At 34.7% G+C, this 16,362-nt stretch overlaps 1 protein-coding gene and 1 long non-coding RNA gene across 2 annotated transcripts; both read right to left on the bottom strand.

Annotated features, from left to right (window-relative positions):
- Window positions 1–555: 555 nt before the first annotated feature.
- LOC140176744 (uncharacterized) lies at window positions 556–2,670 on the bottom strand. The gene is made up of 2 exons (XM_072208290.1): window positions 1,731–2,670; window positions 556–572 (listed from the first exon to the last, which is right to left on the bottom strand). Exons 1-2 carry the CDS (start codon window positions 2,668–2,670, stop codon window positions 556–558), a joined length of 957 nt encoding a protein of 318 aa, XP_072064391.1.
- Window positions 2,671–2,899: 229 nt separating this feature from the next.
- On the bottom strand, window positions 2,900–4,802 carry LOC140177319 (uncharacterized). The gene is made up of 3 exons (XR_011869146.1): window positions 4,420–4,802; window positions 3,882–4,056; window positions 2,900–3,035 (listed from the first exon to the last, which is right to left on the bottom strand). It is a non-coding gene; the product is annotated as an uncharacterized lncRNA (long non-coding RNA).
- Between the last annotated feature and the right edge of the window lie 11,560 nt (window positions 4,803–16,362).

The raw sequence follows: 16,362 nt of genomic DNA, 5'->3' as shown, positions 1-16,362 counted from the left end.
GATTGCTTAACTATAATTTTTTCTATGCTTTATCTTCTCATTGACATGGCCAAAAGTAACTAAGGGAGGTTTACCAAATAGCTAATTACTCCCTAATTACTATATTTTATGTTTAGCTATGAGTGGATGATTACATGTTGTGTCCTGCACCAGGCTGTTAAAGGTAGCTGATTTGAATAGCTACAACAACACTTGAGTTATTATAAAGACTACACAACCCATAAGTCGATAACTTCCACATGATCATGTGATATTGTATGTATATTGAAGAAAGACCACCGCTTTTTGTCTAGTTAAAGCTTGTGTTAATTGTTTGATCTAATCATTAGAAATTGGAAATAGAAAAAAGTGATGCTGAAGCTACCAACTGTGATTTTGAAGCTTCTTCGTATATTGTCTTGTGGCTGGGAAATTACTGAATATGTACTATTGATTGCTTAATTTGCTGCTTCGCATGAGTTTTTCTTTCAATTTTTTGTAGATAAATAGAATGAAATAAGTATATGTGTTCAATTCAATTTATTGTAGGAGCTAACCTTCTATTTTTCTTAGCTTCTATTCAAATAAAGTATCTGTTGAATTAGAATATAGGTATGTTATCAATGGTGCTAGATAAAAAAGTGCCAAGGGGAGCATATATGGTTGTGACCTTGTATAGGGACTATTTCTTTTGTGTTTGATATGTGTTTTTTGTTCTAATGGCTGAATATGCAATATTGCGGGACCTAATTAAAGTTGCCTTGCTATTTTCATGTTTAATCAATTTGGATTTGCAATTGGATTTGTTGGACTTAATTGAAGTCTCTTTTATAACATGCACTAACACAAGATTCTTTAAAATTCTGCAGGGTAGTGATAAAAACAATGGAGCTCATAATGGATGATCACACTACTCATGAAATTTGATATTTTGTAACTAAGAATATAAAAGAAGTAGATATGTGACAGTTGATGGAATTGCAATTCTTATTTACTTGTTATGACTTTACTTTTTGGTACTTTGTCATCAAAGCCTACTTTTGTGGTGACAATTTTTGTATGTATGTCTTTTTTTATGGGAAAATTTATATTTGTTGGATTAGTTCAATATATATAATTTTATTTTGGTCTATGATTTTAAAATTATGTATGAATTTTGCACGAAATATTAGGAAGATTAATGAAAAAAAAATTTTGACCAAACTTATGGGCACACTAAAAAAGGGAGGCTATATCTTAATTTTGGGCTCAACAAGCACGCATAATAAGCGTGGCCATAACTTGGCAACCGGCACGCTTTAAAAGCGTACTCATATCCTCATCTATTTGCACATTTTCTAAGCATAGCCGTATCTTTCCGTATTTGTAAATAGCCACGCTTTTGGAGCATAGCCATATGTTTACCCTATTGGCACGTTTAAAAAGTGTAGCCATATCTTCTCCTATTGGCACACTTTTAAAGAGTACCCAAAGCATACATTCTGGGACGTTTTAAAAGTGTGGTGATATGTGTACTTTTCGGTACGCTTTTGAAGCATATAGTACCTATAGGTTAAGACCTATGGCCACGCTTTTTAAGCGTGGCGATAGAGCAATTGGCACGCTGGCGGATGTGACCCTTTCAAAAGCGTGCCGATAGCTCAAAAAGCGTGGCAAAAAGTTATTGGCACGCTTTTTTGTACTTTTTGGCACGCTTTTAAAGCGTGGCAGAAAGCTTATTTTCTTGTAGTGTAGCCCTAGTCTTATGTTACGAGATTCTATAGCAAAATTAGGACGAAGCCTATCAAAGTCTTTCCATGATTGGACATTAGCTGGATGTCTTAACTTTCCATCTTTTGAACGATGTTCATCATGCCACCTTAATGATTCAGCTATTTTTGAACACATGAACAACTTCTTAAGCGTTGGAATCAAGGGAAAGTTCCTCAAAACCTTTGCAGGCACAGATTTTTTCTTCAACTTATCAACTTCCGTATCTACCTCAACATTTTCAATGTACCTAGAAGCTCCACAAATTGGACAAAATTCATCATCTTCATATATATCCCAGAACAAAATGCAATCATTGGGACATGCATGAATTTTATTATAACCAAGTCCTAGATCTTTTACCATGACCTTGATTTTATTGAAAGAATCAGGAATATTCAAATGAGGAATTGCTTCTTTCAATAATTCAAGTAGAGTAGTAAAGGATGCGTTGCTCCAACCATTTAGAGTCTTCAACATATACATTCGGATAACGAATGATAATGTGAAAATTTTTTTACAACCAGGATACAACTCTTGTTTTCCTTCCTTAAGCAATTTATAAAACTTTTCAGCATCTTCATTTAGTCCATCACCATCTTTATCTCCTTCAAGCACATGCCTAAATGTCTCATTTAGCAACCCTTCAATGTCATCGAAAAATCCTTGCTGGACCTCAACCTCTTCAGAATGAATATCCATGTGACTTATCCTCTCGCCATGATGAACCCACACAGTGTAACCTCTTTCAAATCCCTTACTTATTAGATTGTCATCAACTTCATCCCTTCGCCCCCAACTAAAGTTGTTACATATTGAACAAGGACAAAGGATTTCTTGTCCTTGTGATCTACCTTTAGAAAAGGCAAAATCCAAAAAAGAATTAACACCATGCTGGTACTCCTCAGTATGTCTTGTTAAACTAGTCCACTCTTTGTCCATTACTTTGTCAACTAAAATAAAATTTACAGACATAGACTTTAGACTAACGATAAGTGATTTTTTCAATCAATAGCTTATTAATTTTAAAGGTTCCTAGAAGTCAACCACTAATGCTTAAAAGAAACATCTCAAGCAATCATAAAACTAACAATTTGTATCCAATAAAGTATTCAAAGAAGTTTAATCAATCAATCAATCACTAAATGTTCTTAATAATTAAATCTTCAAAAGAAATCAAAGAGATAACATGCTAAATTATTTACCTGTAGTGTAGTTCAATTTCTAAGATGGTGGCAGCTACAAAGAGTGGAATAGTTGAATGTTTAATACGGTGCAATTCTCAACAGCTTGTGCTTTGTCATTACCTAGACAGTGCTCAAGTTAGTACTTTTGAACTACGACATGGATGCCTTAATAATTAGGTGGAAAAAACAAGAAAAAATTTAAAAGTAATAAAAAACATCAAATTAGAAAGTTAATTGTGCCATGTTTTGAAAATCAAAGCTAGTTTGGCATTATCAATATTAGTCATTAATGAATGTTAACATTTTCTCAATATTAGTGATTAGTGAATGTTAACATTTTCTCATTGGAAACTTTTCAAACAAGCTATTAGAAAATCAAAATTACTATTCATTGACATTTTTTTTATATAATCATTAATTAATATAACTGAAATACTTTAGATTTCTTAAAAAAATAATAACATTGCATAAATTGTAAGGAAACAAGAAAAAACCGGAGCATATTATAAATTGGATAAGGTTTTGGGTCGGTGGGATGACTGGTACTAAATTTGGTACTAAAATATGAATGTCCTAACCATATATATATATGAATCAAATTTAATATAAGTTATAATTAAATATGCAATTTTATAGTTACACGCGGTCTTAGACATGCAGATGAAAGACTTAAATAAATAGCATGCTGACAAAAAAAATGATGTTAAGAAATTAATTTTTTTAACTAATACTAATTAACTTTTTTTAATTTTTTTATTTATTTTAAATTCTTGATAATAAATCACAAATTCTTATTTCTTAATTTCAAACAAGCTATTAGAAAATCACTACAAATTTTGTCCTAGTCAACTATATTAAAAAGGCAAAAAGTTTTTTAACTTAGTTTATATCATTCACAAGCCTAAAAGCAATACCTTACTTACATAAACAGTTTCTAAAAACCCTAAAATCTAATTGAAAAAGTACCTTATCTAACTTTTGAAAGAATCGACTCTCTAAGAGGGAGCCATCCATGAACAACTTCACCAACAGTAACTGTGAGTCAACTTGAAAAAATCTCCTCCTCTTACCTGTACTAGTATTGTTCCAAATCTGATGCTACCTTCTTCTGGAGACATGAGTCAGACTCATCCCTTGCTTCCTATGAATCAAATTTTGGACCCAATTATTATATAGAATAATATATGCGTTCACATTTTTAACTTATATATGTCTAGATTCGAGGAGTGGGTTATTTTCTAATTAAAAACATTGAAATAGATAGATTCTATTAACAAAAGAGAACAAGGTTTTTCCATATGCCCTGCTTCTAAGTTCCTCTATGTATTTATTATTATTATTATTATTATTATTATTATTATTATTATTATTATTATTATTATTCATGAATCACATAATATTGCTTTTAATCAAATAGTAATTAACATTGAAAGAAAAGAGAATGTAAGATGGAAGCAATATATAAGATCGAAGCAATTTATTAATATGAAGAGACTTGAGTTACCTAAATTAGTGGTTGAGCCACAACGAGCTGAGGAGGCAGAGGACCGCAAGCAATTCAGAAGCAGAACAACGACGACAAGGGTAGACCATGACGCAATGCGAGGAGCGACTTTAGCAACGACGACTAGGAGAGAACCAGCAACGACCACGCACGCCGGGAAAGAGGAGAGGGGCATACACAACCAACGTTCACGGTGAGGAGAAGGGCAGACACGACCCACGTACGCGGCAAGGAGAGCGGCAAAGAGGACCCAAGTATGCGCAGGACAGAGGCAGAGACGCAACAATAGCGCACCACGAATGGCTTTTTTCGGCGGTGGGTTAGGGCTTCCTAGTAAAGGGAATGAAGATGGTGACTGATGGGTTATGCTGGTGGGAGTTATAATCACGTGAAGGAATGAACGGGAACTAGAAAGTCTTCTATTGGGCTCTAATTAACTCTTTGGATTTTTCTTTAAAAGTTTTAAAGTAATATTATATGTTAAATTTTAGAGGAACTGAATGAAACAAAACTTAATATTTGTATTAAATTTATTTTTTTTATAAATAATATTTGTTAAATTATTTAAATAATATTAAAAAATTATTATTTTGGATTTTTTTAAGTGTCAAAACAATATATTATGTTAAATTTTAGAGGAAATTGAATGAAACAAAAATTAATATTTGTTTTAAATTTATTTTTTCATAAATAATATTTGTTAAATTATTTAAAGAACATTAAAAAATTATTTTTTAATAAAAAATTTGATGTAATGGTTATAAAACCGTTCTTTAAAATAGTCAAAGAGAACAGTTTTATTTTATTGCTATAACGTAGTAAAAAATTGAACTTCAACAATAACATTGTAAAAACCGTTCTCTAATATTATCTTATAGAACGGTTTTAAAGTGTTACAATTTTGTCAACATTTTTTATGCGTGTTCTTTGTACAAATATTTAAACAACAATAAAAAACCGTTGCCTAAAAATAAATCATTGTAACGGTTATAAAACCATTCTTTAAAATAGTCAAAGAGAACAGTTTTATTTTGTTGCTATAAAAATAGTGAAAAATTGAACTTCAATTGCAACAGTTTAAAAAATCATTGTCTAAAACCCTCTAAGAGAACGGTTTTAAGGCGTTACAAATTTTGGCGTTGCTAAAGCCCATATTTGTGGTAGTGATGCCCCTCCTCCTCTGGTCTCTAGAACTCACAATGGGGTCCTTGAAACAGTCTTCTTGAAACTTGGCCCCGCATGTAACGCCGGGCCGCGACGTGTGGAACGCCACTCAACTAAAAAAGGTCTTGGGAGGTAAAAATGTGGCATGTGACATGCCCAAAGTGGGTCTAAAATTCCCTTGTATATTGCACATAGAAGCCTTCACTTACTGTGTCGAAGGTGTGTAAAGCTCAAACGCCCGTTCTTCCTGGCGTGTGGAACGCCCATTATTCACTGGGTCGTGCGTATGCATGATCATGATAAAAATCTTTAATCGTGCATACGCATGCAGCATGCATACGCATCAGTCCTCACTTTTCGAGCTTTTGCGCGTACGCATGTAGCATCTGTACGCATGAATCCCCATTTTTCAGGTGTTGCGTGTACGCATGAGGTATGCGTATGCATGAGTGCACTTTCGAAGGCATTTCATTCTACACACCCATTCAACCAGGCGTGTTAAACGCCATGCAATTCTTCGTGGGCCATGCTTTCAAAAGTGTGGACTAAAGTTCCAAAGCATGTCTAAAGCTTGAAAGTGTGTCCAAAACTTCCTTTTTTTTCTTCTTTTGAGCTTGTTTTGTGCTTTTTGCTTCATTTTCTATTATTTCCTGCAAAATTCATCAACTCAAGCAATCAAAGCAATATTCAATTTAAGCATAAAAATTCTCTATAATTAAGCATTATGCATTGATTTCTTATATGAAAAAGCATAGCAAAACATAACATGATGCGCTTGCATCATTGAGATAGAAGAAGAATTAAAATGCATTAGAAAATAGGTGCAGTATATTTGCTTAGAAATGGACATTTATACTTTGTTGATGTTTATTTATACTTTTCACAAGTGATTGTAATGCCTTGTAAGGCAATTACTACAAGAAAATCACCCATTCAGCAACACTTTTTTTAAGCTACATTTGAAAAGCGTAGCCTATGCATAGAATAGGCTACACTTTTTTGCGTATTACATTTTTTATGAGAATAGGAAACACGAGTATGGCATCACTTGAAAAGTGTCTCCCTAGATATTAAAAAAAATCACATATAAAGCGTAGCCGTTGCTTAATATCTATGGATACACTTTTCTTACCAAAGAGAACGCTTTTGAAAAGTAACCTATTTGTTATATTTTGGGTGCACTTCAAAAGTGTCTCCTAATATTAAAAATCCAAATAAACACTTAAGTAAAAAATTTTTTGTCCTCACCCTCAGTCCCTCACTCACGCAATAGACCCCCTCATACTCACTCAACACACACTTGAAAGAGGGAAGAAATCAGAAAGCTAAGGGGGAGAACGGGAAAAAAAAAGATAGGAGAGGAAAGGAAGGAGAGGACGACGCCGGCTAGGGCTCCACCATCGTCTTCGTCGAACAACAGTGTGAGATGGAGAGAGAGAGAGAGAGAGAGCTCGAGGAAGAGAGAAAACGCAATGGAGGAGAGAGGAAGGGAGTGCTCTGTTGCCGCTGAAGCTCCACCGCCGCTGCTAGGGCTTGTTGTCGTCGCCGTTCTGCCACCGTCGGGTTGCTATGCCGCCGCCGAGGAGCTCGAAGGGACGTCTCGCTGTTGTCATACTCTGTCGCTGAGCTGCCTTCGACTGGAGCTTGCCGCTGAGTTGCTGAACCGTCTCCAAGCCGTTCCGGTGCTGCTCATCTCTTCTTCACTGTCACTGTTCATCACCATCATTGTATCCTCTGTCACCAGGTAAGCAATCTCTGTTATGTATCCTCTCTTTCTCGCTCATTCTCTAAAATTGCTCTCACTTTTCAGTTCTAAGGTGTGTATGGCTTTGATAGTGGCTAAGTGAGATAGAGAAGGTATGTATCAATTTTCAGTTGGTTTTGTGAATTTTTGGGATTTTTGGGTTCTAATTTAAGGTTTTCTAATTTTAGGTTTTCAATTAGTTTAGTATCTTAAGGAAAAATTAATGAAAAGAACAAGTTTCACACTGAAATATTTTAATTTATGTCTTGGTTCATATGCATTCCTTGAACATAGAGGTTGTTTTCAATTTCTAGCTTCAAGCTATATTTCTATCTGATGCTTTTTTTGGTTATGTTTTCTTTGCTTTGGGTGTCTTATATGAAAATTTGATAACCAATTTAAATATAACAATACCAATAGTTGTTGATTGTGCAAGTTTAAAATATTTATTCATAGTAGTTTTGTACTCAAATTATTTTCATTACCTTGCTGACCAAGTGACCATTGTAAACATTGTTCTGTTCAACGTTAACTATCTTTGTTGGTGCCATAGAATATTATGAGTTATTAATCAACTATCTTTGTTGGTGCCATAGAATATTATGGGTTATTAAAAGTTGATTAAGACAAATTTTATTAGTAATTCGATCAATTCAACAACTAATTTAGAGTCTTAAACAATCACTATCTCTTATAAATGGCTAATGATTTTTATTAGAGGATATTTATGTATAATATAATATTTTAATTTTTTGTAGAGTATTAGTAATAAATTCTAAGTGGTCTCATGCTTATTTTGATATGACTATGTTTAATTTAGTGTGAGATATATGAATATTCAAAATTGACTTCATTCCAATACATTTGATTCATTATAAGTATATTTTGTTTACAAATAATTTTTATTATTTAAAAAATTATTTAGTATAATTATGTATTTATTTTTATTTTATAATATTTAACTCGTTCAATTAAAAATATATAATTATATATATAATCATATTACTAAATATTATGTTGTACAAAAAATTATTAGAATATTATATATAGAAAATTAAAAAAAAAATAATGAGGGACCTAAAGCTACACTTATATAGAATAGCTATAGTATACAATATGGCTACACTTTAAAGGTGATGCAATAGCAAGGATAAGTGTAGCCTATTCTGGTAAGTATGAAAAATGAAAAGTATAGCCTTTGATCCTGAATAGCATCACTTGAAAAGCACACCCGATTCCCAAACGTCAAAAGTGTATCCTTTAGTATAGAAAAGCGTAGCTTTTGAGAATAGGTTATAAACCCATATTTTATGATATATTTTGTACTTAGTTTGAGTGATTTATTCAATCCTTCACCCACTTATTCATATTAATTGCATGGTTTTACTTTCCCTTCCTTATTATGTGATGTATGTGAAAAACATGTTTCCTATACTTTAAAATTAATTATTTTAATTACCTTTATTTCCATTCGATGCCGTGATTTGTGTGTTGAGTAGTTTCAGATCCCCTAGGGTAGGAATGACTTAAAGGAATGGAAAGGAAACATACAAAAATGGAAGGAAAGCACAAAACGGAGTTTTTGAAGAAACTAGCATCCACACGATCGCATGGAAGACGCGGCCGCATGCCAAGCGCGAAGAAGCAGCGACACGGCCGCATGACTGACGCGACCGCGCGCCTTAAGCAGAACACATATGACGTGGCCGCATGACTGACGCGACCGCGTGACAAGAAAAACTCCAAATGACGCGACCGCGTGACCCACGCGGACGCGTGACAGAGGCCACGCACCAGAAATTGCAGAAAACGCTCCCAGCAAATTCTGAAGCCCTTTTTGGCCCAAATCCAAGTCCAGAAGGCATAGACCAGAGGTTATAAAGTGGGGGAATGCATCCATTCAAGGAGAGTCTCCACTTTTAGTTAGTCTTCATGATTTAGATTTTGTTTAGAGAGAGGTTCTCTCCTCTCTTTAGGATTAGGATTTAGAATTAGGATTTTATTCGCCCTCAGGATTATCTCTTTATCAGGTTCAATATTCCCTTTTATTTACTTTTGCAATTTAATTTATGAATTCTTCCATGTTACAGATTACTCTTTTGAATTAACGTTATTTGAGGTATTTCAGTTTAATCTTGCTTTATTTTATTTACATTATTGTTATTCCCATCTGAAGACATTTTTATTCCAGTAGATTTACTTTTCTCCTTTTGGTCTTGGTTAAGAAATCAGTAACTCAGGAGTTATCAAACTCAAACATGATTGATAATTGTTATCTTTGTTAATTAAATTGAACTTCAATAATCCCAATCTTTTCTTAGGAAATAAATAGGATTCGAAGTTCAAACCAATTAATCCCTTGACCTTTCTTTATCTTAGTAAAGGTTAACAAAGTGGAATTAAGATTTAATTCTCATCATCATTGATAAGGATAACTAGGATAGGACCTCCAATTTCTCATACCTTGCCAAAAGTTTATTTACAGTCATTTATTTATTTTACTTACCATTTAAATTGCTTGTTCTTCATTTACTTTATTTAAACCATTCGCTCCTCATTCTCAAAACCCCAATTTACAATCTCCATAACCAATAATAAGAACATACTTCCTTGCAATTCCTTGAGAAGACGACCCGAGGTTTGAATACTTCGGTTATCAATGTATTTAGGGATTTGTTACTTGTGACAACCAAAACGTTTGTACGAAGGGATTTCTGTTGGTTTAGAGACTATATCTACAACGCGACTGTTTTTATAAAATTCTTTACTGGTAAAAATCCTAACGTCAATAGGCAACGGCCGAATAAGCATCCTCCACTAAAGCATCTCCATAGCCCGAAAAGCGTAGCCTTTGCCTAAGGCATCATTTTTTTTATGTTTGGCTACACTTTTCAAGTGTATTTGAATGAGTATTTTTCTTGTAATGTATGCTTGTTTTGTTACTTTAAATTACAACAATGAAGAAGAAAAAAAATTCCTATCTTAATTGTGAATTTCAAAAGAACTCCATATCAATTCACAATTGATTTCTAATACATAATAATCAACATTTGTATTCTTTAATACCATAAGTAATCGAAAGTAGTAATTGTTATTAAATTCCTTTTTAAACAGACCATTGTCATATAGGTAAACATTGTAAAGGGTGTTTAGGCAAGCACACCAAAATAAAACATACGTCAATGGCTTGTTATCTAAACAAAACACCAAAATAAAAGTTTCATTTCATAAAAAAAAACACCAATCTACAAGGCTTTGCTTGTGATAAAAATAAAGGCCTAAATTCAAAATACACAACAAAACCCGGACACAAAACCTACTGTTTAGAAATATGTCACCACTATAGAATTAACTCTAGTTTAGGTTGTGTTTGGGTTCGGACTTAGACTTTAGATTAGGCTTAGACACTGATTCATGAGCATCTTTAGTAATTTTTTTATTAATTCTTTGACTAAAGTTAGTGATTTCCTTGTTATAACTGAGATTTTTGTGCTTTAATTAATGTTTCTTAGAGTTATTTTGTGCTTTGATATGTATAGAAAGTTATTGAAAAATTTTAGACAAAAATAAAAGAGGAGAAGGAGAACCAAAGAAGCCCTGAAGAACCAAAAAAGAAGGCATGAAAAACGAAGCAACCTCCCAAGGAACCAAAAATTGAAAACAAGCCAAGGGAAGTTCAAAGAGAATTTGCAACCCTGACCTCTTCCAACTCCATCAAGGATAACTTGAGCTCTGGAGGTCCAAATAATGTAGTTTGAACAGCATTCAAAAGCTAACTTCCATAGGTTTTGAACGATATATAATAGTTTATAGTGGACTTGCAAATAACACAGCCTTCTCCTACATTGAACGCAGCCCCATCTCAAGCGCAAGTTTCCCTGCTCCTCACGCAGCCTCCAAGTCCATTCCCAGGGGCTATTCTCAACATCTGCACCTCACACAACTCTCCTTGCACCTCACACAGCACTCCAGAGGCCTCCAACATCTTCACCTCGGGCCTACGTCTCACACAAGATATGTTGCATCTTACACACCAAGAAGGGACCACTCCCAAGGACATCCTAATCCTTCCCAATCTTTCACTAATGTCTCTAACTTCAAGTGCTCTCTTTGATTGGCCCAAGATTAACTTGAAGCCCATGATTTCAACTAAGCATGACATCAACTTTTGAATTTCAAATTACAAGAAAGATCACTAATTAGTTAAGATTTATTAAGAAAATATTTGATTTGAATTAGATTTGATTTTGTTTTGAATTAGTTTGAATTTAAATTCCAAGTCATTATTTATATAAAATCCGGTCAAACCGTAATTAATTAAGTAATAAATTAAATGAGAGCGAAAATAGTTGGAAAATTTACCAATTGTAATTTGAGAAATTTAAATATGAGATTTGGACTCGGTGGATTTTCTGAGTCGAAAAACATACTTTTCTGCGTAAAAATACATACGAAAAATTTGACCGGCAGTACCAGCTGAGATCTGTCTACTACTGTAGCTGAGAAGATTAATTATGAGTGAGAAAGGTTAAAAAGTTAAAAATTTGTAATTGAGATTGTAACAAATCATTAAAACATACATTAAAACGCTAATCTTAAAGGTTTTGGCCCAAAATTGGGCTAAACGGCCATATATATGAACCGGACTCAAGTTGGACCCAAGCCCAACATATATAAGCCCTAGCTTAGGCCATTTCAGCACTAACAACTCACTCATTTACACACTCATGCTGAAATTGAAGAAGAGATGGTCAAGAGAGAAACCCTAAGCTCATAAACACTAAATCTACCATAACTTCCTCTTTGGAGCTCCAATCGACGAGCCGTTTGTAGCCGCACGTCGCCCTTGTCAAGCTCTTCAAGTCTATCTAGGTATTGTGATAAGAAATCTCGAAACTCATTCCCAGTTTTCAATTTTCTTTTAATTTTGTGTTTTGGGTTGAGTTTTTTGGGAGATCTTGAATTTTGATGTTTAGGGGAGATTCAATGGTGAGTTCTTGCAAGGTTTTAACCCAAAGTCACGTGGAATAAGGTAAGAGAACCTTTCTCCACTGTTTATCCAAGTTTGAATTATGAACTTTGATGTGTGGAAAATGATCCAACACTAAACTCACCGGCAAGTGTACCGGGTCGCATCAAGTACTAATAACTCACGTGAGTGAGGTCGATCCCACAAGGATTGAAGGATTGAGCAATTTTAGTTAAGTGGTTGATTTAGTCAAGCAAATAAGAGTTGATTTGAGTGATTTGTATCCAACAGAAGCTAAATTGCATGGAATTTAAAGGGAGAGGGATAATTGGCAAGAATTTAAAGTGCAGAAGGATTAAAAGAGCTGAATCTTAAAGTGCAAGTAATGTAAATTGCAGAAACTTGAATTGCAAGAAATATAAATAACTGAAACTTAAATTGCAAGAAATGTAAATGGCTTGAATAATAAAAGAATTTGGGGACTGGGAGTGCAGAAATTAAAGAATCACAAGTAAATTGCAACAAACAGAAGAGTAGAAGATGAATTGAGTTGAAGTAGATCTCAAACAGAAAAGTAAATTAGCTTGAAGAAGCATTCAGCAAATGAACTAAAATGAAAATGCAGATCTCAGGGGTCAAGAGACTAGAAATCCAAGTCTAGATCTCACTACCTTCCTTGATCCAACTCATAGAACAATTGCAAACAAATTAAAGATCAAACAGTAAAGAAACTTGAATTCAAATCACCAAATCTTGAATTATGCAGAGAAAGGAACAAAGAGATCTCAAGGTGAGATTGAGAAAGAAATTTCCTCAATTCTCAACACCCAAGACTCAAGCAAAGTATGTAGAAAAGAAAACAAGAAAACCCAGAGGAAGAGAACTCAATTCTCCTCCCAATTCTCTAAGATCCAAAATCAAAGTAAAAACTCTCAAAATTACAGGTGAAAATTGTAAAAGAAGAAAAAAGTGTTCCTTTCTAACTCAAACTAGCTTTTATTTATACACTTCCTTCTAATGGCCATTAAGCCTTGAATTTAGGCCCTTGGCCTTGATGGAAGTGGGTTGAAGATAGCCTATGTTGATTGCTCTTGGTCTTGAGAAGAAATCCGTTCGCACTATGGACTTTGGGATCATTTACGTTTGAGTCAATGTTTGAGGCAAACGTTGACTCAAACGTCTTCGTGTAATGGCATCATGCAGAATGGGGATTTGTTGTCACTCACATTTGAGTTCACGTTTGAGGTCAAACGTGATCCCTCCAAGGCAATTTTCAGCCAACGTTTGACCTCACGTTTGAGGCAAACATTGGCGCAAACGTTGAGTCCTCCAGGGTATTCCTTTAAGCCAACGTTTGACCTCACGTTTGAGGAAAACGTTGGCACAAACGTTGAGTCCTCCAGGGTATTCTTTTAAGCCAACATTTGACCTCACATTTGAGGCAAACGTTGGCGCAAACGTTAGCTCTTCCCAAGGTGGCTTCCTTAGCCAACGTTTGACCTCACGTTTGAGGCAAACGTTGGCGCAAACATTGATCTCTTCCAGGGGATTCCTTAGGCCAACGTTTGAGTTCATGTTTGAGGCAAACGTGAACTCAAACGTGATCTTCTCAATGCTGCCCTCGTTTCCATTCCTGCCATCTCCTTTCTTCAACCTTCCTCCAAGCCTTTTGTTCACCTATCATCAATCAACAAATGCATCAAAGCAATGCTAAAATCATGAGACTTCTTCTTATCCTGGACATATAAGCAATTATAGCACAAAACCTCATGAAAATGCATCAATTTACTCATGGTTGATTGAATCCAAGTACACATGAATTTCTACCCAAATGGCTTACTTGTAACTCAAGAAAGTGTATAAAACCTATGAAACAAGTGAAAAATTGCTTGAAAAACTAGTATAGTCCAAACCAATAGTCAATCCTTAAATCAAATTAAATTTTTGGTTGTGTCACAAGTACAAACCCCAATAAGAATTAACCAAAGTATTTAGACTCCGGGTCATCTCACAAGGAATTACAATGAAGTGTATGATTATTGGCTATGAAGGATATAAGGGGGGATTTTGATTGATAAAAGGGAAAGAAATTAATTGACAAGGAAAGTAAATCAAGCAAATAACTAAAGAAAGCAAGTAATAAAGAGAGACATTCATGGCAAGAATTGAGATCATAGGCTTTTTATCCTAGTCATACAATGATTAATTCATCTTATTTAGTCAACTCCAACAAATGGAAGAAGGTATCATGTTATCTTCACATAGGAAGAATGTCAAACAAGACTAATCAATCATATCACAATAATAACAAGAATCGATCTCATTACGTCATCTCCAACATTGGAAGAAGATATAGGTTATCTTCCATGAGAGAAAGTCTAACAAGACTAGTTAATCTCAAATCAAAAGTCCTAATCAACTTACTAATTGGATTAGCAAAAGATTAGAGTCATTGAAAATGATATTAACTAACAACTCTAGATCACCAACATAAGTTGGGTTTTCATGACTCAAGATTGCCTAATTACTCTTTCCAAGCCAAGAATGCTCAACATCTACTCTAAGATCCACCAAGCATTTTGTCAAACACTTGGAAGGCATAAAAGGAAAGCATAATAAATGACAAGAAATAGTAAAATCTATCAACTACAAATTGGAAGGAGACAAGATCAACAACTCAAATTAACAATTAAAAGAACATCAAACATAAATTTCATAAAAGAGATCCAAATCCATTAAGAGTTCAACATCACAAAAGAGAACAAAAAGGGAAATTAACAAGAAAACTAAGAGAGTCAAGTAGTAGGAACAAGAAATTATGAAGGAAACAAGATGAAAACATGAAAATTGACCTAGATCTAAGATGGAGATTAACCTAACCTAATTCTAGAGAGAAGAGGGAGCTTCTCTCTCTAGAAACTAACCTACATGATGCTATACTACCAAACAATTGCTCCCCCCTTGCCCAAGCTTGAATTCTGCATGAAATAGTATTAGAAATGAGTTGGGTTTGTGATGCTAGGGCATTTTGGCCAGTTTCACTGACCTTTTCTTTACTGTTTTTAGGGTAGTTTCATGCATTTTCTTAGAAAATAAGTTAGTTTTGGGTAGATATTCACTTACATCTTGATTCAAGCATACATTGTGCACTTTACATGATTTCATGAGGATTTTGCATAAATTATATGATAAATTGGATGATGCATGACTCATGACTTGGACCAGAACTTTGATGCACTTTGTTGCTTAATTTCAGGACAAAGGAAGCAAAGAAGAACCACGTTAGCAGTCACGTTAGTACCGCTAACGTGACCTCTAACGTGGAATGGGTGCTAACTTGCAAAGTTAATGAGAAAGGTAATCGCCAATAATGCCCTCGAAGCCATCATAAGCCCACGTTAAGAGTCACGTTAACTAAGTTAACGTGAACTCTAACGTGGAAGAAGACAACAAGGCCAACGTTAGTGACACTCGCCTTTGTCACTAACATTGGACCAAGCTCATAATTGGCCACGTTAGTTGCCATGTTAACTTAGTTAACGTGGCTTCTAACGTTAAGAAGCAAAAAGGAAGCCAACGTTAGTGACATTCACCTTTGTCACTAACGTTGGCCAAGCTTCCATAAGCCACGTTAACTCCCACGTTAACTTAGTTAACGTGGAAGCTAACGTGGAGAGAGCAATTGGTCGCCAACGTTAGTGACACTTACCTTTGTCAGTAACGTTGGGGTGAACCACCAAGAGCCACCATGAGCAACGTTAACTCCCACGTTAACTTAGTTAACGTGGAAGCTAACGTGGATAAAGAGATGATGAGCCAACGTTAGTGACACTCACCTTTGTCACTAACGTTGGAGATGGCTAGCATGACCACGTTAGAAGCCACGTTAACCTAGTTAACATGGACTCTAACGTGAGAAATAGGGGCACATTGGAACGTTAGTGACAAAGGTAAGTGTCACTAACGTTCTCGAAGGATTGGAAAGCTTACGTTAAGAGCCACGTTAACTAAGTTAACGTGGACTCTAACGTAGGGAAGGGGGAGGTTTATCAACGTAATTGGGAAA

Source organism: Arachis hypogaea, chromosome 12, assembly GCF_003086295.3.
Source record: "Arachis hypogaea cultivar Tifrunner chromosome 12, arahy.Tifrunner.gnm2.J5K5, whole genome shotgun sequence".
Lineage (NCBI taxonomy): Eukaryota > Viridiplantae > Streptophyta > Magnoliopsida > Fabales > Fabaceae > Arachis > Arachis hypogaea.
The sequence above is the reverse complement of the archived record's forward strand: the minus strand, read 5'-3'. Positions and strand labels throughout refer to the sequence as shown.